Below are 27,842 nucleotides of genomic sequence, written 5' to 3'. Positions count from 1 at the left end.
TTCCTGATTACTTGCTGTACCTGCATACTTATTTTTTGTGTTTCATGCACAAGGACCCCAGATCCCTCTGTACTGCAGACTGCAGCACTTTGCAATTTTTCTCCATTAAAATTATAATCTGCTTTTCTATTTTTTCTGCCAAAGTGGATAACCTCAGATTTTCCCACATTATACTCCATCTGCCAAATGTTTGCCCACTCACTTAGCCTGTCTATATCCCGTTGCAGATTTTTTGTGTCCTCCTCACAATTTTCTTTCCCACCCATCTTTGTATCATCAGCAAACTTGGCTACATTACACTCGGTCCCCTCATCCAAGTTATTAATATAGATTGTAAATAGTTGGGGACCCAGCACTGATCCCTGCGGCACCCCAGTAGTTACTGTTTGCCAACCAGAAAATGACGCATTTATCCCGACTCTCTGTTTTCTGTTAATTAGCCAATCCTCTATGCATGCTAATATATTACCCACAACCCCGTGAACTTTTATCTTGTTCAGTAACCTTTCAGATAGCAAGTGGGTTCCAATACTGACATACTTGACTTACCTTTTCTTTTTCAGGTACTGATGGATCCTATAGAACCATTTTAAGTTTACAGCATGGAAGGAGCCCATTTGACAGCTTTATTGCTAGAGTGATCTAGAATTGATCCCACTGCTCCACTCTCCCCCCATAGCGCGGAATTTTGAAGTATTTATCATTTAAAAGAATTAACGGTCTCTGTCGGCCATTAGTTTTTAATATTTGCTCCCAGGATGTGGCCGATTCTTCCCTAGCCCTGTCAATCACATCAGTGTGGGACTGGAGTCACGTGTAGGTCAGACTGGGCAGGCATGGCTGAAGAACATTGGTTGGGTTTTTACAACAACCCCACAGCTTCATTGGTTATTTTCTCTGGTGCTAGGTCACAAATTGCCAGTTTTTTCTTTACTGAATTCAATTTACAGTGGTGGGATTTGAACTCTCAATCTCTGGACTGCTAGTCCAATACAAGCATTAGACTACCGTACCCTCATAACTACTTACAGGCAATGGTCCAAGAGCTGTTGGAGCTGCAGCCAGTGAGGGCATGTGGAGAGGTTCTGTATTCTGAATGCTCATGCTGAAATGCTTTTAAGAACATAGGAGAGTCGGCCATTCGGCTCCTCCACCACTCAAAAAGATCATGGCTGAACTGGCTGATACACCAAGCTCAGAGAGCAATGGCCCCTCACCCTGTCCGGTACACCAAGCCCCGAGAGCAATGGCCCCTCACCCTGTCCGGTACACCAAGCTCAGAGAGCAATGGCCCCTCACTGTCCAGTACACCGAGCCCTGAGCAATGGCCCCTCACCCTGTCCGGTACACCAAGCCCCGAGACCAATGGCTCCTCACCCTGTCCGGTACACCAAGCTTAGAGAGCAATGGCTCCTCACTGTCCAGTACACCGAGCTCAGAGAGCAATGGCCCCTCACCCTGTCCGGTACACCAAGCCCCAAGAGCAATGGCCCCTCACCCTGTCTGGTACACCAAGCTCAGAGAGCAATGGCTCCTCACCCTGTCCAGTACACCAAGCTCAGAGAGCAATGGTCCCTCACTGTCCGGTACACCAAGCTCAGAGAGCAATGGCCCCTCACTGTCCGGTACACCGAGCTCAGAGACCAATGGCTCCTCACTGTCCAGTACACCGAGCTCAGAGAGCAATGGCCCCTCACCCTGTCCGGTACACCAAGCCCCAAGAGCAATGGCCCCTCACCCTGTCCAGTACACCAAGCTCAGAGAGCAATGGCTCCTCACCCTGTCCAGTACACCAAGCTCAGAGAGCAATGGTCCCTTACTGTCCGGTACACCAAGCTCAGAGAGCAATGGCCCCTCACTGTCCGGTACACCGAGCTCAGAGAGCAATGGTCCCTCACTGTCCGGTACACCAAGCTCAGAGAGCAATGGTCCCTCACTGTCCGGTACACCGAGCTCCGAGAGCAATGGCCCCTTACTGTTCGGTACACCAAGCTCAGAGAGCAATGGCCCCTCACTGTCCGGTACACCAAGCTCAGAGAGCAATGGCCCCTCACTGTCCGGTACACCGAGCTCAGAGAGCAATGGTCCCTCACTGTCCGGTACACCGAGCTCAGAGAGCAATGGCCCCTCACTGTCCGGTACACCGAGCTCAGAGAGCAATGGTCCCTCACTGTCCGGTACACCGAGCTCTGAGAGCAATGGGCCCTCACTGTTCGGTACACCAAGCTCAGAGAGCAAAGGCCCCTCACTGTCCGGTACATCGAGCCCTGAGAGCAAAGGCCCCTCACTGTCCGGTACACCAAGCTCAGAGAGCAATGGCCCCTCACTGTCCGGTACACCGAGCTCAGAGAGCAATGGTCCCTCACTGTCCGGTACACCAAGCCCGAAGAGCAATGGCCCCTCACTGTCCGGTACAGCGAGCTCAGAGAGCAATGGATCCTCACCCTGTCCGGTACACCAAGCTCAGAGAGCAATGGCTCCTCACCCTGTCCGGTACACCGAGCCCTGAGAGCAATGGCCCCTCACTGTCCGGTACACCAAGCCCGAAGAGCAATGGCCCCTCACTGTCCGGTACACCGAGCTCAGAGAGCAATGGCTCCTCACCCTGTCCGGTACACCAAGCTCAGAGAGCAATGGCCCCTCACCCTGTCCGGTACACCAAGCTCAGAGAGCAATGGTCCCTCACTGTCCGGTACACCAAGCTCAGAGAGCAATGGTCCCTCACTGTCCGGTACATCGAGCCCTGAGAGCAATGGTCCCTCACTGTCCGGTACACCGAGCTCAGAGAGCAATGGTCCCTCACTGTCCGGTACACCAAGCCCCGAGAGCAATGGTCCCTCACTGTCCGGTACACCGAGCTCAGAGAGCAATGGCCCCTCACTGTCCGGTACACCGAGCTCAGAGAGCAATGGTCCCTCACTGTCCGGTACACTGAGCTCAGAGAGCAATGGTCCCTCACTGTCCGGTACACCGAGCTCAGAGAGCAATGGTCCCTCACTGTCCGGTACACCGAGCTCAGAGAGCAATGGTCCCTCACTGTCCGGTACACCAAGCCCCGAGAGCAATGGTCCCTCACTGTCCGGTACACCGAGCTCAGAGAGCAATGGTCCCTCACTGTCCGGTACACCAAGCCCCGAGAGCAATGGTCCCTCACTGTCCGGTACACCGAGCTCAGAGAGCAATGGTCCCTCACTGTCCGGTACACCGAGCTCTGAGAGCAATGGTCCCTCACTGTCCGGTACACCGAGCTCAGAGAGCAATGGCCCCTCACTGTCCAGTACACCGAGCTCAGAGAGCAATGGTCCCTCACTGTCCGGTACACTGAGCTCAGAGAGCAATGGTCCCTCACTGTCCGGTACACCGAGCTCTGAGAGCAATGGTCCCTCACTGTCCGGTACACCGAGCTCAGAGAGCAATGGCCCCTCACTGTCCAGTACACCGAGCTCAGAGAGCAATGGTCCCTCACTGTCCGGTACACCGAGCTCAGAGAACAATTGCCCCTCACCCTGTCCGGTACACCGAGCTCAGAGAGCAATGGTCCCTCACTGTCCGGTACACCGAGCTCAGAGAACAATTGCCCCTCACCCTGTCCGGTACACCAAAAGTTCCAGGTTTAATGGTTGTAGGAAACTCTTGTGCAAAAATGGAGTCACACGAATCACTCAAGCGTGGCTCTTTACACAGGTGGTCAAATAATTAACCAAAAATCACCAGAGCATGGTGTTCAGCACATACAGTACTGTGTTACCTCCAAAGACTGTGTACTTTACTCTAAAACAACACGGATAATGAAGAGTAGAGGAAAAAATAAACGTGCAGGACAGCTTTGTAAAAGATTGATATGTTTGGAAGGTTCAAAGAACAGTGCTTGTGTTAGAGAAAGCAGGAACTGGAGGCCATTTAGCCGCTCGAGTCTGTTCCACCATTCAATTAGATCATGGCTGATCTGTGACCGAACTCCACCTAACCACCTTGGTTCCGTAACCTTCAATACCCTTGCCTAATAAAAAGCTAGCAATCTCAGTTTTGAAATTTTCAATGGACCTGCAACCTTAAGAGCTATTTGGGGATAAGCTGAGGAGCAGATCTTTAAGAATAAATAGTGTAAATGTAAAATAAAAACAGAAAATGCTGGAAATACTCAGCAGGTCATCTGTGGAGAGAGAAACAGAGTTAACGCTTCAGGTCGATGACCATTCATCAGAACTGGAAGAGTTTGAGATATAACAGGTTTTAAGCAAGTACAGAGGCAGGGAAAGGGGGAGGGGAGGAATGAACAAACGGAAAGGTCTGTGATAAGGTAGAAAGCAGGATTGAATTTTTTTAAATTCATTCTGGGACATGGGCGTTGCTGGCAAGGCCAGTATTTATTGCACATCCCGAATTGCCCTCGAGAAGGTGGTGGTGAGCCACTGCAGTCTGTGTGGTGAAGGTGCTCCCACAGTGCTGTTAGGGAGGGAGTTCCAAGATTTTGACCCAGCAACGATGAAGGAACGGCCCGTATATTTCCAAGTCAGGATGGTGTGTGACCTGGAGGGGAACTTGCAGGTGATGGTGTTCCCATGTACCTGCTGCTCTTGTCCTTCTGGGTGGTAGAGGTCGTGGGTTTGGGAGGTGCTGCCGAAGAAGCCTTGGCGAGTTGCTGCAGTGCAACTTGTAGATGGTATACACTGCAGCCACGGTGCGCCGGTGGTGGAGGGAGTGAATGTTAAAGGCGGTGGATGGGGTGCCAATCAAGCAGGCTGTTTTGTCCTGGGTGGCGATGAACTTCTTGTGTTGTTGGAGCTGCACTCATCCAGGCAAGTGGAGAGTATTCCATTACAGACCTGACTTGTGCCTTGTAGATGGTGGAAAAGCTTTGGGGAGTCAGCAGGTGAGACACTCGCCGCAGATTACCCAGTCTCTGACCTGCTCATGTTGCCACAGTATTTATGTGCCTAGTCCAGTAAAGTCTCTGGCCAATGGTGATCCCCAGGAGGTTGATGGTGAGGGATTCAGCGATGGTGATGTCGTTGAATATCAAGGGGAGGTGCTTAGACTCTCACTTGTTGGAGATGGTCATTGCCTGGCACGTGTGTGGTGCGAATATTACTTGCCTCTTATCAGCCCAAGCCTGAATGTTGTCCAGGTCTTGCTGCATGCAAGCATGGACTGCTTCATTTTCTGAGGAATGGAACTCATTCAAATGGCACTGAACACTGTGCAATCATCAGCAAACATCTCCACTTCTGACCTTATGATGGAGGGAAGGTCATTGATGAAGGATTTGAAGATGGTTGGGCCTAGGACACTGCCCTGAGGAACTCCTGCAGCGATGTCCTGGGGCTGAGATGATTGACCTCCAACAACCATCTTCCTTTGTGCTGGGTATGACTCCAGCCAGTGGAGAGTTTTCCCCCTGATTCCCATTGACTTCAATTTTATGAGGGATCCTTGATGCCACGGTCAAATGCTACCTTGATGTCAAGGGCAGTCACTCTCACCTCACCTCTGGAATTCAGCTCTTTTGTCCATGTTTGGATCAAGGTTGTAATAAGGTCTGGAGCCGAGTGGTCCTGGCAGATCCCAAACTGAGCAAGGTACTGGTGAGTAAGTGCCACTTGATAGCACTGTCGACACCTTCCTGATGATTGAGTAGACTGATGGGGTAGTAATTGGCCGGATTGGACTTGTCCTCCTTTTTGTGGACAGGACATACCTGGGCAGTTTTCCCAATTGTCGGGTAGTTGCCAGTGTTGTAGCTGTACTGAAACAGCTTGGCTAGAGGTGCAGCTTGTTCTTCAGCATGACAGCCGGGTGTTGTCGGGGCCCATAGCCTTTGTATCCAGCCGCTTCTTGATATCACGTGGAGTGAATAGAATTTGCTGAAGACTGGCTTCTATGATGGTGGGACCCTCAGGAGGAAGCCGATATGGATCATCCACTCGGCACTTCTGGCTGCAAATACTTCAGCCTTGTCTTTTGCACTTGCGCGCTGGGCACTGCCACCATTGAGGATGGGGATGTTCATGGAGCCTCTCCTCCCGTTACTTGTTTAATTGTCCACCAACATTCACAACTGGATGTGGCAGGACTGCAGAGCTTTGATCTGATCCGTTGGTTGTGGGATTGCTTAGCTCGGTCTATAGCATGCTGCTTTCGCTACTTAGCATGCATGTAGTCCTGTGCTGCAGCTTCTCCAGGTTGGTACCTCATTTTTAGGAATGCCTGGTGCTGCTCCTGGCATGCTATTCTGCACTCCGCATTGAACTAGAATTGGTCCCCTGGCTTGATGGTAATAGTAGTGAGAGATAGACCAGGCCACGAGGTTAGATTGTGGTGGAATAGAAACATAGAAAACATAGAAAATAGGTGCAGGAGCAGGCCATTCAGCCCTTCTAGCCTGCACCGCCATTCAATGAGTTCATGGCTGAACATGAAACTTCAGTACCCCCTTCCTGCTTTCTCGCCATAACCCTTGATCCCCCGAGTAGTAAGGACTTCATCTAACTCCCTTTTGAATATATTTAGTGAATTGGCCTCAACTACTTTCTGTGGTAGAGAATTCCACAGGTTCACCACTCTCTGGGTGAAGAAGTTTCTCCTCATCTCGGTCCTAAATGGCTTACCCCTTATCCTCAGACTGTGACCCCTGGTTCTGGACTTCCCCAACATTGGGAACATTCTTTCTGCATCTAACCTGTCTAAACCCGTCAGAATTTTAAACGTTTCTATGAGGTCCCCTCTCATTCTTCTGAACTCCAGTGAATACAATCCCAATTGATCCAATCTTTCTTGATAGGTCAGTCCCGCCATCCCGGGATACAATTCTGCTGCTGCTGATGGCCCACAGCGCCTCATGGTCGTCCTGGTTAACCCTTGCCACTGGATAAAGGCTCTGTCAAGCCCGTGTGGTGGCTGATGTGCAATGGTCACAACACGTTTAAAAAATCCATGCACAGGCATCTTCCACCCCTGGAGTTCAGGACTGGAACATCGGGTCCTTCATTGAAACATCTGCGAACTCATCCCTTTTGGTGTGGAAACAAGTTATCCTCGTGCGAGGGACCGCCTCTGATGATGACAGCGCCTCATGGATGCCCAGTTTCGAGCTGCTAGATCTGTTCTGAATCTATCCCAGTTAGCACGGTGGTAATGCCACACAACATAATGGTGGGTGTCTTCAGTATGAAGACAGGACTTTGTCTCCACAATGAAGTGCGGTGATCACTGCCACCATGCTGTCATGAACAGATGCATTGACGACAGCTATATTGGTGAGGACGAGGTCAAGTATCTCCCCTCGTGTTGGTTCTCTCACCACCTGCCGCAGCCACAGTGTGGCAGCTATGCCCATCAGGTGCTACCGAGCCACTCTTGGTGATGGACATTGAAGTCCCCCACCCAGAGTACACTCTGTGCCCTTGATATCTTCTGTGCTTCTTCCAAGCGGTGTTCGACATGGAAGAGTACGGAGTCATCAGCTGAGGTAGGTGGTAATCAGCAGGAGATTTCCTTGCCCATGATTGACCTGTAGCCATGACACTTCATGGGGTCCGGAGTCAATGTTGAGAACTCACAGGGTAACTCCCTCCCGACTGTATACCTCTGTGCCACCAGCTCGGGTGGGTCTGTCCTGCTGGTGGGACACGACTTACCCAGGGGTGGTGATGGAGGAGTCTGGGACATTGGCTGAAAGGTATAATTCCGTGAGTATGATTATGTCAGGCCGTTGCTTGACTAGTCTGTGGGACAGCTCTCCCAGTTTTAGCACAAGTCCCCAGAGGTTAGTGAGGAGGATTTTGCAGGGTCGACTGGGCTGGGTGCGCTGTTGTTGTGTCCGTAGCTGGTGCCGAAGTCGATTCCGGGTGGTGCGTCCGGTTTTAGAATTATTGTTTTCTGCAGCAGTTGTGTACAATTGAGTGTCTCGCTGGGCCATTTCAGATTCAACCACATTGCTGTGGGTCTGGAGTCACATATCGGCCAGACCGGGTAAGGGCAACAGATTTCTTTCCCTAAAGGACACTAGTCAACCAGATGGGTTTTTACACAATCCGGTAGTTTCATGAGTCACCATTACCAACACGAGTTTTTTTTATTCCAGATTTTATTCTTTTAATTTAACTGAATTTAAATTCCCCAATTGCTGTGGTGAGATTTGAACACACGTCTCCGGATTATTAGTCCAGGTCTCTGGATTACTAGTCCCATAATTTAACCACTATGCTACCATTCCCGACAAATGACAAAAAGGGATGATGGTGCAACGCAAAATGGGATGGCACTGGGAAGGAAAGAAATAAATGATGGGTCTAGAGGAGCTGGATATTAAGGGAATCAAGGGATTATGGGGATGGTGTGGGAATGTAGAGTTGAGGTAGAAGATCAGCCATGATTTTATTCAATGGCGGAGCAGGCTCGAGGCCCCGAATGGCTTTCTGCTGCTCCTAATTCTTACGTTCTTATGAAAGATCATCATCAGAGAAACGTTAACTCTTGTTTCTCTCTCCACAGATGCTCAGGAGAAACTTATTTACCCAGAGAGTGGTGAGAATGTGGAACTCGCTGCCACAGGGAGTGGTTGAGGCGAATAGCACGGGTGCATTTAGGGGAAGCTGGATAAACACATGATGGAGAAAGGAATAGAAAGATATGATTATAGGGTGAGATGAAGAGGGGTGGGAGGGGGCTGGTGTGGAGCTTAAACACCAGCACGGACCTGTTGGGCCCAATGGCCTGTTTCTGTGTCGTAGACTTGATGTAATTCTATATATGTTTTTGGTCGTCCCTCCTAATATCTCCTTCTGTGGCTCCGTGTTCATGTTTTTTGACCACGCTCCTGTGAAACACCTTGGGATGTTTGCCACAATAAAGCCGCCGCATAAACGGCAGTTGTTGTTCTATTTCTGAAACCGAGTCCAATGATTTGGCCTCAACCCACCCTCCCTTGTAAACCCGCTCCTGCTGGCTGGGCAGAGGTCAGCAAGTTGTAGATTGGTGCATGCCAGCAGCAGATTGGGCTGAATGGCCTTTTGTCGTTCCAAACCTGTGCTCAAGGAAATAAAGAGTAGTTAACGGCAACGCGCTATCAGAAAAAGTATAACTTTTATTGTTACCTTTAGCCTGGAGAGGTGTGGTGGTGGTGGGCAGGGTTTTCATCATAACACTTAAGGGAGTTTAAATACCATAAATCTCATCATGTTTCTTTAATTCCCCCTCGTTGATCCTCTGAGGGGAGTTGGGGCCAATATCTCAACTAACGTCTCGTCTCGTTCGAGCTTCAAGAGGAGCACCAATAGTTCAGGGCTGGGTTGTAACGAACATATAAAATAAATTGTTTTTTTTTGTTTTTTTTTTCATAGCTCTCTGCTATAACGGAGGCTGCGTATTCTAAAAACCTGGTGTCACAAAAAGACAGTAGCTACGTCGCTGAGCGAGACAGGACGGGACAGGAGGTCTCTGCATCCCTGCAGGTAAGTATAACAGAAAACCAACGCCATTAAGAGCCTGCAAACCTAAATTAATATTATTTTTTTTTTTTGCAGGTGGTCTGTCAATTTTTTTTTTTGCACTGAACGAAAATAAACGTGTTGAGGACCCACGATCGACTGGGCTCCGTCTCCGGCCCGCCCGCCCGCCTCCTCCAGGGAACCCGCGGCGGAGGGAGGAGGAGGCGGAGGGCGCGGCAGGGCCCTCGGTGCATCAGGCAACGTCAAGAGCCAAGGGTCAAGGCTGTGCACCGGCCGTGGCGGGAACCGGCTGGCCCAGGGTGTTGGGAGAAGACATGACCGGCGATCCGGCAAGTGGGCCCAAGGGCTGCAACGTGGGCAGCGAGATTATACCTGCAGGGGGAAGGGGGAAAGGGGGGGGGGAAAGGGGGGGGGGGAAAGGGGGGGAGAAAGGGGAAAGAAGAGGGGGAGGGGGAGGGGGAGGGGGAGGGGGAGGGGGAGGGGGAGGGGGAGGGGGAGAAGAGGGGGAGGGGGAGAAGAGGGGGAGGGGGAGAAGAGGGGGAGGGGGAGAAGAGGGGGAGGGGGAGAAGAGGGGGAGGGGGAGAAGAGGGGGAGGGGGAGAAGAGGGGGAGGGGGAGAAGAGGGGGAGGGGGAGAAGAGGGGGAGGGGGAGAAGAGGGGGAGGGGGAGAAGAGGGGGAGGGGGAGAAGAGGGGGAGGGGGAGAAGAGGGGGAGGGGGAGAAGAGGGGGAGGGGGAGAAGAGGGGGAGGGGGAGAAGAGGGGGAGGGGGAGAAGAGGGGGAGGGGGAGAAGAGGGGGAGGGGGGAAGAGGGGGGAAGAGGGGGAAAGAGGGGGGAGGAGGGGAAGATGGGGAAGGAGGGGGAAGAGAGGGGGAGGGGGAAGAGAGGGGGAGGGGGAAGAGAGGGGGAGGGGGAGGGGAGGGGGAAGAGAGGGGAAGGGGAGCAGAGGGAGAGGATAGCAGAGGGAGAGGATAGCAGAGGGGAAGCGAGGGTTGGGATGGGAGGGGTAAGCAGTGGAGGGAAGGTGGAGGAGAGGACAACAGAAAAACACAGCCAGGTTAGGGGCAAGAATCACAGTACAGTCTAACCCCCCCCCACCCCTAAAGAAAATACACACCTCGGGGTTGTCAGGCTCCCAGGTGTGGGGGTCCCTCCAACTTATTTTTAAGGGGAATTTACACAGAATCTCCAGAAACAAACCATGTGGTCCGTGTCGGAGTTTTTACTCCACAAGAGCCACCTCCCACCCTACTTCATCCTGCTCTATCACCACACCCTTCCCTTTTATATTGTAAAACATTTATTTCAAACGATACTAATCTCAAGTTGTCAAGAACAGAAAACAGATCACATCCCAGGAGATTTTGCACTACATCTGTAAGTGAGCAAGAGCCTGTGCAAAAGGCAGGCTGTTTACTGTCGCCCTCCCCGCTCACTGCACATTGCACACTGATCCCCCAGCAGTGAATGTTACTGGCTCAGCACTGTGTGTGTGTGTGTGTGTGTGTGTGTGTGTGTGTGTGTGTGTGTGTGTGTGGCATCGTGTGGACAACGATTGGCTCGATATCTTGCTGCAGTCAGGCACCGAGTGGAACCGCCACCACCGCTCAGGGTCTGCAGGCAGCGACTGAGGGTTAGCATCGTACGCCTGCTGGTCTGCGGCAGGTGAAAGGCCAACGTGACCACAGGTCAGGGTGAATGGCACTGGGTGGGGAACGGACAGATGTTAAACCCTCCTCAACTCAAGCAACTGTTGCTGCACTGGACGATCCTGCATTCTAATAGCACCTTTCACCATCTCAACATTCCAAAGCTCCTCACAGCCAATGAAGTACTTTTGAAGTGCAGTAATGTCGGAAACGCGGCAGCCAAATTACGCAAAGCAAGATCCCACATACAGCAATAACGTCAATCATCAAAGAATCTGTTTTCAGTGACGTTGATTGTGCAATAAATATTGGGGGAGAGTTCCCTGCTCTTCTTCAAAATAGTGCCATGGGTTCTTTTATATTCACCCAAGAAGGCCCCTCCGACAATGCAGCGCTCCCTCAGTACCACCCCTCCGACAATGCAGCGCTCCCTCGGTGCCGCCCCTCCGACAGTGCAGCGCTCCCTCGGTACCGCCCCTCCGACAGCGCAGCGCTCCCTCAGTACCGCCCCTCCGACAGCGCAGCGCTCCCTCAGTACCGCCCCTCCGACAGTGCAGCGCTCCCTCAGTACCGCCCCTCCGACAGTGCAGCGCTCCCTCAGTACCGCCCCTCCGACAGCGCAGCGCTCCCTCAGTACCGCCCCTCCGATAGTACAGCGCTCCCTCGGTATCGCCCCTCCGACAGCGCAGCGCTCCCTCTGTACCGCCCCTCCGACAGCGCAGCGCTCCCTCAGTACCGCCCCTCCGACAGTGCAGCGCTCCCTCGGTATCGCCCCTCCGACAGTGCAGCGCTCCCTTAGTACCGCCCCTCCGACAGCGCAGCGCTCCCTCAGTACCGCCCCTCCGACAGTGCAGCGCTCCCTCAGTACCGCCCCTCCGATAGTACAGCGCTCCCTCGGTATCGCCCCTCCGACAGCGCAGCGCTCCCTCAGTACCGCCCCTCCAACAGCGCAGCACTCCCTCCTGCCGCCCTAAGTGGAGGAAGCATATTCGGGAGGACGCCGAGCACCTGGAGTCTCGGCACCGAGAGCATGCAGAAATCAAGCGCAGGCAGCGGAAAAAGCGTGCGGCAAACCTGTCCCACCCACCCCTTCCCTCAACCACTATATGCCCCACCTGTGACAGAGACTGTAATTCCCGTTTTGGACTGTTCAGCCACCTAAGAATTTATGTGGAAGCAAGTCTTCCTCGACTACGAGGGACTGCCTTTGATGATGACTCCCTTGGTGTTGCCCCCCCCGATAGTGCAGCACTCCCTCAGTACTGTCCCTCCGACAGTGCAGCGATCCCTCAGTACTGTTCCTCCGACAGTGCAGCTCCCTCAATACTGCCCTTCCGACAGTGCAGCTCTCCCTCAGCACTGCCCCTCCGACAGTGCAGCTCTCCCTCAGTGCTACAATGCAGTGTTGGCCTAGATCTTGTGCTCAAGTCAATCTAGTGGAAGGGCCCTGGTGGTGAAGGTGAATCTAGTGGCAGGGCCAGGCAGAGAAAGAATTCTTTTAAAAAAAAAAATGTATTCATATTTTACATGGTAAGCAAAAATGAACATCAGTCCTTTGAAGAACATAAGAATTAGGAGGAGTAGGCCATGAGGCGTCTTGAGTCTGCTCCGGCATTCCATATGATCATAGCTGAACTTCTACCTCAACACTTTCACGTACGATCCCCACATCCCTTGGTTCCCCTCGAATTCAAAAATCCATTAATCCCAGCCTTGAATATACTCAATGACTCAGCCTCCCCCCCCCTCTGGGGCAGAGAATTCCAAAGATTCACAACCCCGAGTGAAGAAGTTTCTCCTCATCTCGGCCTTAAATGGCCGACCCCTTATTCTGAGACTGTGGCCCACAGTTCTGGACTCTAGTTCTTGAGGACCGGTTCAGACTCCGACACTCCCCAGCTAACCCTGCAACTTCCGCCTGCCTGGCTACGAGCGATGAAAGGCCGAGGCCACAGTTTCGTAAAGAATCTTGGGCTGTTTTACTACGTTAAAGGCGCTATATAAGTGCAAGTTATTGCAAACATCAGATTGCCAGCGAATTATGAAGCTGGCCTTAGAGATTCTGAATGAATGTACAAGCCATGTTAGTTAACAAGTTATTTAAGTAGGGCACAGAAGAGGAAAAAAACAGGAAATTATAGATCAGTAGTTTAACCTCAAAAGAAGCAGAGAGGAGATGAAAAATGTTTTTTTACGCAGGTTGTGGTGATCTAGAATGCGCTGCCTGAAAGGACGGTGGAAGCAGATTCAATAGTAACTTTCAAAAGGGAATTGGATAATACTTGAAGGGGTAAAATTTGTAAGTACTATGGGGAAGGAGCAGGGTAATGGGATTGATTAGATAGCCTCTTTCAAAGAGCCGGCACAGGCACGATGGGCCGAATGGTCTGCAAGGCGATTTAGATAGGTTGAGTGAGTGGGCAAACACATGGCAGATGCAGTGTAACATGGATAAATGTGAAGTTACCCACTTTGGTAGGAAAAACATAAGGACAAAGTATTATTTAAATGGTGATGGCTTGGGAAGTGTCGATGTGCAGAGGGACCTGGGTGTCCTTGTACACCAGTCAGTGAAAGCAAACATGCAGATGCAGCAAGCGGTTCGGAAGGCAAATGGTATGTTGGCCTTCATTGCGAGGGGATTTGAGTACAGGAGCAAGGATGCCTTACTACAGTGAGACCGCACCTGGAGTATTGTGTGCAGTTCTGGTCTCCTTACCCAAGAAAGGATATACTTGCTATAGAGGGAGTGCAGTGAAGGTTCACCAGACTGATACCTGGGATGGCAGGACTGTCGTATGAGGAGAGATTGGGTCGACTGGGCCTGTATTCACTAGAGTTTAGAAGAATGAGAGGGATCCCATTGAAACGTATAAAATTCTGACGGGGTTGGACAGACTGGATGCGGGGAGGATGTTTTCCCCGGTCTGGGAAGTCTAGAACAAGGGGTCACAGTCTCAGGATACGGGGTAGGAAATTTCGGAGCGAGATGAGGAGAAAGATTTTCACTCAGGAGGGTGGTGAACCTGTGGAATTCTCTACCACAGAAGGCTGTGGAGACCAAGTCACTGAATATATTTAAGAGGGAGATAGATAGATTTCTAGACACAAAAGGGATCAAGGGGTATGGGGGAAAAGCGGGAATATGGTGTTGAGACAGAGGATCAGCTGTGATCGTACTGAATGACGGTGCAGGCTCGAGGGGCCGAATGGCCTACAACTGCTCGTATTTTCTATGGTCTCCTTCCATGCTCGGTGATTCGATGCATAATTTGACGGATACTTGGGATCAGTTGTACTGACTGGGCAGTGGGGAGAAGGAGGGCGGAGTCTGGATTATTATGCTGTTCAGGGACTTAAGTGAGTAAGTGTCAGCTGTGGCTCAGTGGGTAGCACTCTCGCCTCTGAGTCAGAAGGTTGTGGGTTCAAGTCCCACTCCAGGGACTTGAGCACGAAAAATCTAGGCTGACACTCCAGTGCAGTGCTGAGCGAGTGCCGCACTGTCGGAGGTGCCGTCTTTCAGATGAGACGTTAAACTGAGGCCCAATCTGCTCTCTCAGGTGGACATAAAAGATCCCACGGCATTATTTCGAAGAAGAGCAGGGGAGTTATCCCCAGTGTCCTGGCCAATATTTATCCTTCAACCAACATAACAAAAACAGATTATCTGGTCATTATCACATTGCTGTTTGTTTGTGGCAGCTTGCTGTGCGCAAAGTGGCTGCCGCAAATGATTACAATCCAAAAGTACTTCATTGGCTGTAAAGCACTTTGAGATGTCTGGTGGTCGTGAATGGCACTGAAGAAAATCAAGGCTTTCGTTCTTTCAAATCATAAGCTTTCAGCTGTAACTGCCTCTACAAGCTCCTCCGACATCTCTGTGCTGCCCCAATCTGGCCTCTTGCGTATCCCCCTCGTAACCCCACACTCCCTTAGCTCCATGTTCTGCCGTTAATGAGATCATGGCTTTCAGCTTATGATTCAGAAATCATCACCCGTCGTCAACGATCCCTTAACAAACAAGCCTCCCTCTTGGGTCAGTCTGCTTACCTGACATCAGACTGGCGGAGCTGACTGGGGTACTACTGGAGGACATACTGGCTGTCGAGCCCATTCTCACCTGATCTTTCACTACTGGATCTGTGGGGGAGGAGAGTTTAAGGTTTAATAAACACACAACAATCAATTTCTGTCCAGATAGGAACAGGACGATGCCGTTCAGCCTCCCGAACCTGTTCCGCCATTCAATGAGATCATGGCTGATCTGTACCTTAACTACGCCTTGGCTCCGTAACCCTTATCCAGCAAATATTGATCAATCTCAGTTTGGAAATTTTCAATTGAGCCCCGGCTGCAACAGCTTTTGGGGGAAGAGAGTTCCAGGCTTCAGTTCCCTTTGTGTGAAGAATTGCTTCCTGACACCTGACCTGGTCACACTAAGCAGAATAATAAAACTCGCAATACCTTCATCCAACTGGTTTCCTGGAAAACGGATTTCAGCTTCAATCAGGGTCCCAAGCGCAGCTAAATCTTACCATGACCCCCCCCCCCCCGCACCGTGAGCTGCCAATCTCTGCTGTGACACCGGTAAAGGGTTAGTGAGCAGAGGGTAGGCACTTCCCCTCAATAGGGGGGGTAGCGCAAGATTCCAAGACTGTTACAGTAACGAGACCGTCGACTCACTGAGCTGCACGGTATCCCACATGGTGTTAGCTGTGGCTCCGTGGGTCGCACTCCGGCCTCAGAGTCAGAAGTTGTGGGTTCAAAGCCCACTCCAGAGCCTTGAGCACAAAACCCAGATCGAAACTCTCAGAGCTGCACTGTCGGAGGGGCAGTACTGAGGAAGCGCTCACTTTCAGACAGAGAGTACTGAAGGAGCGCTGCACTGTTGGAGGAGTGGTACTGAGGGAGCGCTGCACTGTCGGAGGGGTGGTACTGAGGAAGCGCTCACTTTCAGACAGAGAGTATGACGGAGCGCTGCACTGTCGGAGGGGCAGTACTGAGGGAGCGCTGCACTGTTGGAGGGGCAGTACTGAGGGAGCGCTGCACTGTCGGAGGGGCAGTACTGAGGGAGCGCTGCACTGTCGGAGGGGCAGTACTGATGGAGCGCTACACTGTCGGAGGAGCAGTACTGAGGGAGTGCTGCACTGTCGGAGGGGCAGTACTGAGGGAGCGTTGCAATGTCGGAGGGGCAGTACTGAGGGAGCGTTGCAATTTCGGAGGGGTGGTACTGAGGGAGCGCTACACTGCCGGAGGGGACAGTACGGAGGGAGTGCTGCACTGTCGGCAGTGCTGTCTTTTTAGAGCAAGATATTTAGCGTACAGAATAACAGAAGGATAAGGTGATAATTGGACATGATGCTATAAAGACTTGGTACTAGAACTTGACTCAGTCCCACTCCGACGGTGGTACAATGTCCCAGCAAGTCCGAATCCAGCTACAGGCTGCCATGCTGGAAACATACAACAGGTTAGCGAGTATCAAAGGGAGAGAGAAACAGCGCTGTGCATTTCAAACATTTCTGTCTTGTTCACCCAAATACCCAACAGTTTATTATCTCCGTCCCCATCCCCCGCGGCTTACGGTAAGCTTTGGGGGCTACGTACAGAAGTAAGGGTGTTCCATGGCCTCTCTCGCCGTAAGCCGCGCTTGGTGATCGTAGCGGAGCAATTTGTCCAAGAAGTCGAGGGCCTCCGAGCTGACTAAGTGCTGGTTCTCACTGTGTACGAAGCGCTCCCACCTCTTCCGGGAGTGCCTGGGGGGCGACAGGGGAGGGCACACGTTAACAGGTACTGAACACTTGCATTGACAGAGCTCCTTATTACACTTCCCTAGAAGCTTCCCCTCAAGCATGTCACATTCAACAAGTTATTCTGAGGTGCAATCATGCAGCAGGCGCTGCAGCCAGCGTGTACACAGCAAGACCCCAGGAGCAGCGCTGAGATGCACGACTGCTCAATCTATTTTTGGTGGTGTTAGAAGACGGAGTATGCTAATCTGTACACTGGGGGAAACCCGTCTGTGCGATCTTCAACACGCGAATGGAAAGACATTGCGACATCTCACGTGAAGGACAGAATCTAGGCTCGAGTCCTGGAGCGAGTCGTGTACCCAAACCTCCCGACTCTCAGGCGAGTGTGCCAAGACCTGAGCCAAGCCAACACAAAGGAACAGCAGTCGGCCATTCAGCCCATTGGGTCTGTTCTAGTCCTAGAAACCCCCACCAGCGGAAATCGTTTCTCTCTCTCTCTATCTACCTTATCTGATCACCTTAATATTGTGAAAACTTCGATCAGATCACTCCATAATCTTCAAAATTCCAGGGAATACAACCATTGTGTGTAATCTCTCCTTGTAACTTAACCCTTGAAGTCCACTCCGCCAAAGGCCAATATATCCTTCCGAAGGTGTGATGCCCAGAACTGCTCACAGTACTCAAGGTGCGGTCTAACCAGGGCTTTGTATAGCTATAGCATAACTTCTACCCCTCTTGTATTCTAATCCTCTAGATAGAACGGCCAGGCACGTACTGATTCGCTCTAAAGAGCCGTTTTGAGGGGCTGCGATCAAAAATGTAATTGAAAGAAATATATGTGCACTTCACTTCTGAATAAGGTAGCAGGCTCGGGGGGGGGGTTGAATGGCTTTACTCCTGTTCCAAGAATCTCCTTCTACACCAGGCCTGCTGTATTGCCAAGAGCCACCAGTTCTAATAGCTCAGCATCACCACCAAGAGGAGCACAGTGGTACTGCAGCCATTTCTAACATACACTGGAAGAGAAAAATTAGCCAGGATTCCTGCTCCTTCCTGGTCACTGCCTGGTGACCTCTGCGCACACCGGGCAAGGGACAAGAATTGGACCCAGCTCTTCAGGGCTGGCAGAGGCAACAGTATGCGACCTGCTCCCGTGGAACCAGAGACCGACCACAGTGCCTCCAGGAAGGTAGGGGAGAAGACTGCTGGAGCGATGGAAGGCGAACTGGATTGTCGTGCACCCGCACTTCTGCCAATGGCACTCGTATCCAGCATTGGGCTACTGCACGGAGCATGCTCGTAACTACTCCCACCCACCCCGCTCCTCTTTCTACCCCCATCCTCCATTCAGCTGAGCCAGGTGCAACTCCCTCCATTGCCTCGCCCCTTCCCATCACTGTAACCTCCTCCAGCCCCTACAACCTCCCCCAAACATCTCTGTGCTCTTCCAATTCTGGCCTCTTGCGCAACCTCCCCCCCCCCCCATCCCCCACCATTGGTGGCCGTGCCTTCAGCTCTAGAATGTCTTTTGTAAACTGCTCTACCTCTCTCTCTCCTCCTTAAAACCTACCTCTTTGACCAAGCCTTTTGCCCCCTGTTCTAATAGCTCCAGATGTCAGGTTACAAATACATCGGAGAACCAGGTTAGATATAGAAAGGTCAGAGGGGAAGTGAAAAAGAGAGGGTTTGAGAATAGAATGGCAGCCAACATAAAAGGTCACCCAGAAGTCTTCTACCGGCATATAAATAGTAAACGGGTAGTAAGAGGAGGGGTGGGGCCGATTAGGGACCAAAAAGACCTGTGCATGGAGACAGAGGGTATGGCTGAGGGACTCAATGGGTCCTTTGCATCTGTCTTCACCAAGGAAGAGGATGCTGCCACAGACAAAGTGAAGGAGGAGATGGAGGAGTCACTGATAGGATAGAAATTGATAAAGAAGAGGTATTGGAAAGGCTGGCTGTACTTAAAGTAGATAAATCACCAGGAGCGGATGGGATGCATCCCAGGACGCTGAGGGAACTGAGGGCGGAAATCGCGGAGGTACTGGGCATAATATTCCAATCCTCCTTAGATACAGGGGTAGTGCCAGAGTGCTGGAGAATTGCAAATGTTACACCATTGTTCAAAAAAGGGTGTAAGGATAAACCCAGCAACTACAGGCCAGTCAGTTTAATCTCAGTAGTGGGGAAGCTTTTAGAAACAATGATTAGGGACAGAATTAACAGTCACTTGGATAGAGGTGGATTAATTAAGGAAAGCCAACACGGATTGTTAAAGGCAAATCGTGTTTAACCAACTTGACTGAGTTTTTTGATGAGGTAACAGAGCGTTGATGAGGATAATGCGGTTGATGTGGTGTACATGGATTTCCAAAAGGTGTTAGATAAAGTGCCACATAACAGGCTTGTCAGCAAAGTTGAAGCCCACGGAATAAAAGGGACAGTGTCAGCATGGATACGGAATTGTCTCAGTGACAGGAAACAGAGAGTAGTGGTGAACGATTGTTTTTCGGACTGGAGGAAGGTATACAGTGGTGTTCCCCAGGGGTCGGTACTGGGACCACTGCTTTTCTTGATATATATTAATGACTTGGACTTGGGTGTACAGGGCACTATTTCAAAATGTGCAGATGACACATAACTTGGAAGTATAGTGAACAGTGAGGGGGATGGTGATAGACTACAGGAAGACATAGACAGGCTGGGGGAATGGGCGGACATGTGGCAGATGAAATTTAACGCAGAAAAGTGTGAAGTGGTACATTTTGGTAGGAAGAACGAGAAGGCGCAATATAAACTAAAGGGTACAATCCTAAAGGGGGTGCAGGAACAGAGAGACCTGGGGGTATAAATCATTGGGCAGGGCAGGTTGACAAAATGGTTAAAAAAGCTTACGGGATCCTGGGCTTCATAAATCGAGGTGTAGAGTACAAAAGCAAGGAAGTTATGATGAACCTTTATAAATCACTGGTTTGGCCACAACTGGAGTATTGTGTCCAATTCTGGGCACCACACTTTAGGAAGGATGTGAAGGCCTTAGAGAGGGGGCAGAAAAGATTTACAAGAATGGTTCCAGGGATGAGGGATTTTAGCTACATGGATAGACTGGAGAGGCTGGGGTTGTTCTCCTTGGAGCAGAGAAGGTTGAGAGATTTGATGGAGGTGTTCAAAATCATGAGGGGTCTGGACAGGGTAGATAGAGAGAAAGTGTTCCTATTGGTGGAAGGGTCAAGAACCAGAGGACACAGATTTAAGGTGATTGGCAAAAGAACTAAAAGCGATGCAAGACAAAACGTTTTTATGCAGCGAGTAGTTAGGATCTGGAATACACGGCCTGCGAGGGTGGTGGAGGCAGACTCAATCGTGGCTTTCAAAAAGGAATTGGATAAGCACCTGAAAGAAAAATATTTGCAGGGCTACGGGGAAAGGGCAGGGGTGGGATTAGCTGAAGCAGAGAGCTGGCATGGGCTCGATGGGCCGAATGGGCTTAAGAACATAAGAAATAGGAGCAGGAATCGGCCATTTGGCCCCTCGAGCCTGCTCCGCCATTCAATAAGATCATGGCTGATCTGATCATGGACTCAGCTCCACTTCCCTGCCCGCTCCCCATAACCCTTTACTCCCTTATCGCTCAAAAATCTGTCTATCTCCGCCTTAAATATATTCAATAACCCAGCCTCCACAGCTCTCTGGGGCAGAGAATTCCACAGATTTACAACTCTCAGAGAAGAAATTCCTCCTCATCTCAGTTTTAAATGGGCAGCCCCTTATTCTGAGACCATGCCCCCTAGTTTTAGTATCCCCCGTGAGTGGAAATATTCTGTCTGCATCCACCTTGTCGAGCCCCCTCATTATCTTATATGTTTAGATAAGATCACCTCTCATTCTTCTGAACTCGAATGAGTATAGGCCCAACCTACCTTCATAAGTCAACCCTCTCATCTCCGGAATCAACCTAGAGAACCTTCTCTGAATTGCCACAAAAGCAAGTATATCCTTCCTTTAATACGGAGACCAAAACTGTACGCAGTACTCCAGGTGTGGCCTCACCAATACCCTGTACAGTTGTAGCAGAACTTCTCTGCTTTTATACTCTATCCCCCTTGCAATAAAGGCCAACATTCCATTTGCCTTCCTGATCACTTGCTGTACCTGCATACTAACTTTTTGTGTTTCATGCACAAGGACCCCGAGGTCTCTCTGTACTGCAGCACTTTGCAATTTTTCTTCATTTAAATTATAACTTCATTTATAATTTTTCTGACAAAGTGGATAACCTCACATTTTCCGACATTATACTCCATCTGCCAAATTTTTGCCCACTCACTTAGCCTGTCTATATCCCTTTGCAAATTTTGTGTGTCCTCCTCACAATTTGTTTTCCCACCCATCTTTGTATCATCAGCAAACTTGGCGACATTACACTCGGTCCCTTCTTCCAAATCATTAATATAGAGTGTAAATAGTTGGGGTCCCGGCACCGATCCCTGCACACCCCACTAGTCACTGTTTGCCAACTGGAAAATGACCCATTTATCCCGACCCTCAGTTTTCTGTTAGTTAGCCAAACCTCTATCCATGCTAATATATATTTAATAAAGAAAATCTGCCGTCCTTACCCGGTCTGGACCTATATGTGACTCCAGACCCGCAGCAATGTGGTTGACTCTTAACTGCCCTCTGGAATGCCCTAGCAAGCCACTCAGTTGTAACAAACCTCTACATGAAACACGAAGAATAAATCCGGACGGACCACCCGGCATTAACCTCGGCAGCAACTTCGGACATGACAACGGCATCCCCTGCCCAGTCGATCCTGCAAGGTCCTCCTCACTCACATCTGGGGACTTGCGCCAAAATTGGGAGAACGATCCCCACAGACTGGTCAAAGCAACGGCCTGACGTAGTCATACTCACAGAATTATACCTTTCAGCCAATGTCCCAGACTCCTCCACCACCATCCCTGGGTATGTCCTGTCCCACCGGCAGGACAGACCTACCCGAGGTGGCAGCACAGTGGTGTACAGTCCGGAGGGAGGAGTGGCCCTGGGAGTCCTTAACATTGACTCTGGATCCCATGAAGTCTCATGGCTTCAGGTCAAGCATAGGCAAGGAAACCTCCTGCTGATTACCACCTACCGCCCTCCTTCAACATGGACAAAAGAATTCCGGAGGTGAGGTGAGAGTGACTGCCCTCGACATCAAGGCAGCATTTGACCAAGTGTGGCACTAAGGAGCCCGAGTAAAACTGGAGTCAATGGGAATCGGGGGGAAATCTCTCCACTGGTTGGAGTCATACCTAGCACAAAGGAAGCCGGTTGTGGTGGTTGGAAGTCAATCATCACAGCCCCAGGACATCACTGCAGGAGTACCTCAGGGCAGTGACCTAGGCCCAACCATCTTCAGCTGCTTCATCAATGACCTTCCCTCCATCACAAGGTCAGAAGTGGGGATGTTCGCTGATGATTGCACAGTGTTCAGTTTAATCCGCAACTGCTCAGATAATGGAGCAGTCTATGCCCGCATGCAGCAAGACCTGGGCGACATTCAGGCTTGGGCTGATAAGTGGCAAGTAACATTCGCACCACACAAGTGTCAGGCAATGACCATCGCCAACAAGCGAGTCTAACCTCCGCCTCTTGACATTGAACGGCATGACCATCGCAAAATCCCCAACCATCAATATCCTGGGGGTCACCATTAACCAGAAACTTAACTGGACCAGCCACATAAATACTGTGGCAACAAGAGCAGGTCAGAGGCTGGGTATTCTGTGGCGAGTGTCTCACCTCCTGACTGCCCAAAGCCTTTCCACCATCTACAAGGCACAAGTCAGGAGTGTGATGGAATACTCTCCACTTGCCTGGATGAGTGCACAGCTCCATCAAAACTCAAGAAGCTCGACACCATCCAGGACAAAGCAGCCCGCTTGATTGGCTCCCCATCCACCACCTTCAACATTCACTCCCTCCACCACCGGCGCCCCCTGGCTGCAGTGTGTACCATCTACAAGATGCTCTGCAGCAACTCGCCAAGGCTTCTTCAGCAGCACCTCCCAAACCCGCCACCGTTACCACCTAGAAGGACAAGGGCAGCAGGCGCATGGGAACACCACCACCTCTACCTTCCCCTCCAAATCACGCACCATCCCGACTTGGAAATATATCGCCGTTCCTTCATCGTCACTGGGCCAAAATCCTGGAACTCCTGCCCTAATAGGACTGTGGGAGTTCCCTTCACCACACGGGACTGCAGCGGTTCAAGGCAGCTCACCACCACCTTCTCACGGGGAATTCGGGATGGGGCAATAAATGCTGGCCTTGCCAGCGACATCCACAGCCAGGAACAAATTAAAAATTAAAAAAATTAAACATGACCCGGCACCATTCTGCCTCGATAGCTAACTTTGTTTTTCCCCACTACATAAGATGTATTTAAACAGCAACTGAGGAACAGGAGGCCCTTCAGTCCCTCGAGCCTGTTCCGCCATTGAATCAGATCGTGGCTGATCTGTATCTCAACCCCATTTAACCACCTTTGCTTCATATCACTGGATACCAAATTCAACAAATCCCGAATCTCAGTCTTGAAAATTTCAATCGACCGCCAGCATCCACAGCCTTTTAAAGGGAGAAATTCTGATTGCCACAGCCCCTTTTGAAATAGGTATCACAAACAGTCGGAGATGGAGGCGATTTGAATGAACATGAAACCAGCTGCCAGTGAGGCTTGGTGCGATATTACCAGGTGCGAAAGGTCCCCAACACAATTTAGTCTGTGTTTGAGCAAACTGATCCCAGCTACAGTAGTAGCAGCAGGGTTATACAGAATGGACCCGAGCGACCTTGAACCAGGGAGGGGGAAAATGAGCCAGAATTTCTGTTCCTGGTGGCTCTCTTGGAAGGAGTTGGTGAAACAGGACAGTACTCAGCGATAATACCCACACCCCTCCCAGCCTGCCACACAGCTAGAACACCCTGCTGAGAGTGTCCAGGCAGACAGTCACCAAAAGCCACGTGATCAAGCCAAAAATCTCCCCGCAAACCCAACACATGGTCTAAACGGCAGCCTGGGTGTTGGAATGCTGTGGGTTCAAGCCCCGCTATAGTAACAAGGCCTTTTTTACATTGATACCCTAAAGAGAGTACCCGGAGGGGAGGGGAGGAGGAAGGAGGCCCCATTCTCGATGTAAATACTTCCTCTAGCCCCCCCCCCCTTCGGATTTTACTGAATAAGTAAAAGCCATGAGGACTCACCTGCCCAAGATATCGTTGAAGCGAGGGTCTAGCTCGATGTTGTATTTGTCGATGTAGTCGTACAAGTCTTCCGTGCCCAGCACCTTCGCGATTCTAACCAACTGGAAACAGTGAACAGTACATCAATGACCTGCACTCGGGTGCACAGGGCAGTATTTCAAAGTTTGCAGAGGAGGCAAAACTCGGAAATGGCGTAAACAGTAAGGAGCAGAGTAACAGACTTCAGGAACACACAGACAGACTGGGGAAATGGGCAGACACGTGGCAGATGTAATTTAATGCAGGGAAGTGTGAAGTGATGCATTTTTGTATTAAGAATGAGGAGGCAACAATATGAACTAAATAGTACAATGTTAAAGGGGGTGAAGGAAGAGAGAGACCTGGGGCTGTGCGTACACAAGTTGCGAAGGCTGTAAACAGTGGCAGGATAAGTTGAGAAGGCTGCTTAAAAAAAGCATGCAGGTTCCTTGGCTCTATAAGTAGTGGCACAGACTACAAAAGCAAGGAAATTGTGCTAAACCTTTATAAATCACTGGTTCGGCCCTAGCTGGAGTAGTGTGTCCAATTCTGGGCACCACACTTTACGAAGGATGTCAAGGACTTGGAGAGGGCGCAGAGGAAGAACGGAACAAGGGATGAGGGACTTCAGTTACATGAAGAGATTCGAGAAGCTGGGATTGTTCGTCTTAGAGCAGAGAAGGTTAAAGGGCGATTTAGTAGAATTAGATAGATAGGTTTAAAATCATGAAGGGGTTTGAAACTGATGCTGCTGGTCGACTGTATAAGTTAGTTTGATGAATCTGGAACACAAAGGTGGTGGACTATCACCTGATCATAGTTGTCATGCCCATGGAAGAAGGGCTCCTTCCTGAAGATCATGCTGGCCAGCATACAGCCTAAACTCCACATGTCTAGACTGTAGTCATACATCTGGGAAAGAACAAGAGGGATGCGTTAGTTAACACGGGCTTTCATAGCGCTGCAGTGTTTTAACACTACGGGTCAATGTTACTTTCTCCAATGTTCACCAACTCCCCAAAGAGTTTGCAAGTTATTGTCTTCCCGCACCAAAAGTCAGTATCCAAGGTCAAGGGGAGGCTGACTGCCCTATTCCTCGGCATCTGCCAGTGGTACTCCAACTGGCTGGCTAGAGATGGGAGAGGCCTCCTTCATTCCATGATCAAGCATTCTGCTTAATGCAGCACATCGTGACTGAACAGTGTAGTTGGAAGACCATTAAAAGCCAAGGTGTCAGAAGGTCATGGGGTCAAATGCCTACTCCAGAGGCTCGAGAACAATAATCTAGGTTGACACACCCAGGGCAGTACTGAAGGAGTGCTGCACTGTCAGAGGGGCAGTACTGAAGGAGTGCTGCACTGTCGGAGGGGTAGTACTGAAGGAGTGCTGCACTGTCGGAGGGGCAGTACTGAAGGAGTGCTGCACTGTCGGAGGGGCGGTGCTGAGGGAGCGTTGCACTGTCGGAGGGGCGGTGCTGAGGGAGTGCTGCACTGTCGGAAGGGCGGTGCTGAGGGAGCGCTGCACTGTCGGAGGGACGGTGCTGAGGGAGTGCTGCACTGTCGGAGGGGCGGTGCTGAGGGAGCGCTGCACTGTCGGAGGGGCAGTGCTGAGGGAGTGCTGCACTGTCGGAGGGGCGGTGCTGAGGAGTGCTGCACTGTCGGAGGGGCGGTGCTGAGGGAGCGTTGCACTGTCGGAGGGGCAGTACTGAGGGAGCGCTGCACTGTTGGAGGGGTGGTGCTGAGGGAGCGCTGCACTGTTGGAGGGGCGGTGCTGAGGGAGCGTTGCACTGTCGGAGGGGCGGTGCTGAGGGAGCGTTGCACTGTCGGAGGGGCGGTGCTGAGGGAGCGCTGCACTGTCGGAGGGGAAATACTGAGGGAGCGCTGCACTGTCGTAGGGGCAGTACTGCCCTCCCTTAACTGTCGTATCTGTGGCAGAGTCTGTGGCCATCGTATTGGATTGTTCAGCCATCTAAGAACTCATTTTAAGAGTGGAAGCAAGTCTTCCTCGATTCTGAGGGACTGCCTATGATGATGATGATGATGACTGAGGAGGGTGCTTCACTGTTGGAGGTGCCAGCTTTCGGATGAGATTTTAGACCGAGACTACGTCTGCTCTCTCAGATGGATGTAAAAGATCCCACAGCACGAGTAAAAGATGAGCAGGGGAGTTCACCCAGTGTCCTGGCCAATTTGACACGGTCAAACAACCTGCTAACTCTCGTTGTCGAGGCTCATCTATGGCCAGTTGGGTGAAATACCAGCCTGTAAAATTAGGGGGTGGTGAGGGAAACACTCTCTACTAGAGGTGGTAAGGGGTTTGAGTAGATCGAGAGAAACTATTTAATCTGGTAGGGGAGTCCAGAACAAGGGTGCATAACCAGAAAATTAGAGCCAGGTTGTAAGGAAGCTCTCTGCCCCCCCTTCCCCCCACCGCAGACGGAGGGCAGCGGAAATCTGTATCTCTCTGCAAAGAACTGTAGATCAGTAATCGCTAAGGATATTAAGGCATTTGGAGCAAAGGCAGGTAAATGCAACTGAAGTACAGATCAGCCATGATCTAATTGAATGAGTTTCCATTCCCTCCACCGTCTCCGATCCCTCTCCGACTCTCAGTCACCTCCTTTCAAAACTGACCAGCTCAAATCCCTGCAGTCTTTCCTTCCAACTCTGACACCTGACCCTGGGTAAAGAGCCTTGTGTCTCAGTGCCCAGAAATAAGAACACAAGGAGGAGTAGCTATTCGGCCCCTCAAGCCTGCTCCGCCATTCAATGGCTGATCTTTAACCTCAACTCCACTTCCCTGACCCATCCCCATATCCCAAATCCACTTCCCAACCCATCCCCATATCCCAAATCCACTTCCCTGACCCATCCCCATATCCCAAATCCACTTCCCTGACCCATCCTCATATCCCAAATCCACTTCCCTGACCCATCCCCATATCCCAAATCCACTTCCCTGACCCATCCCCATATCCATATCCCAAATCCACTTCCCTGACCCATCCCCATATCCCAAATCCACTTCCCTGACCCATCCTCATAGCCCTTGATTCCATTAGAGTCAAACAAAGCTATCAAGCTCAGCCTTGGACATACCCAACGACTGTGCTCAAGGTGTGGTCTGACCGGAGCCCAGCACGGTCCGATCGCCATTTCCACCCAGTTGTATTCTAATGTTTTGACTATAAAAAAGAAAGACTTGTATTTCTATCGTACCTTTCATGGCCACGGGACGTAGCAAAGCTTTACAGCCAATGAAGCACTTTTTAAAGTGTAGTCACTGCTGTAACCATAGAAACATAGAAAATAGGTGCAGGAGTAGGCCATTCGGCCCTTCTAGCCTGCACCGCCATTCAATGAGTTCATGGCTGAACATGCAACTTCAGTACCCCATTCCTGCTTTCTCGCCATACCCCTTGATCCCCCTAGTAGTAAGGACTTCATCTAACTCCTTTTTGAATATATTTAGTGAATTGGCCTCAACAACTTTCTGTGGTAGAGAATTCCACAGGTTCAGGATGAAGAAGTTTCTCCTCATCTCGGTCCTGAATGGCTTACCCCTTATCCTTAAACTGTGACCCCTGGTTCTGGACTTCCCCAAAGTAAGGATACAGTCTACCGACCAGATTAAGCGCTGCTCTGCATTGATTGGATGTGCTGAGCATCAAGTTTGCTCTGAATCTGTAAAGGAGGTGGGGTAGCGTTAATGGTTAA

At 50.8% G+C, this 27,842-nt stretch overlaps 1 protein-coding gene across 1 annotated transcript in view; it reads right to left on the bottom strand.

The window, feature by feature from the left end:
• Positions 1-9,065: 9,065 nt before the first annotated feature.
• LOC139264777 (casein kinase II subunit alpha) overlaps positions 9,066-27,842 on the bottom strand; it is a 101,205-nt gene continuing 82,428 nt past the window's right edge. Inside the window, exons 10-14 of the mRNA XM_070881896.1 lie at positions 24,937-25,038; positions 24,109-24,209; positions 16,703-16,851; positions 15,146-15,235; positions 9,066-9,821 (exon numbers count right to left, since the gene is read on the bottom strand). Coding sequence (XP_070737997.1) covers positions 9,706-9,821; positions 15,146-15,235; positions 16,703-16,851; positions 24,109-24,209; positions 24,937-25,038 — 558 coding nt within the window. The 3' untranslated portion in view covers positions 9,066-9,705. The remainder of the gene's footprint in view (positions 9,822-15,145; positions 15,236-16,702; positions 16,852-24,108; positions 24,210-24,936; positions 25,039-27,842) is intronic.

The sequence above is a fragment of the Pristiophorus japonicus genome, chromosome 5 (genome assembly GCF_044704955.1).
Source record: "Pristiophorus japonicus isolate sPriJap1 chromosome 5, sPriJap1.hap1, whole genome shotgun sequence".
Classification (NCBI taxonomy): Eukaryota; Metazoa; Chordata; class Chondrichthyes; family Pristiophoridae; genus Pristiophorus; species Pristiophorus japonicus.
The sequence above is the reverse complement of the archived record's forward strand: the minus strand, read 5'-3'. Positions and strand labels throughout refer to the sequence as shown.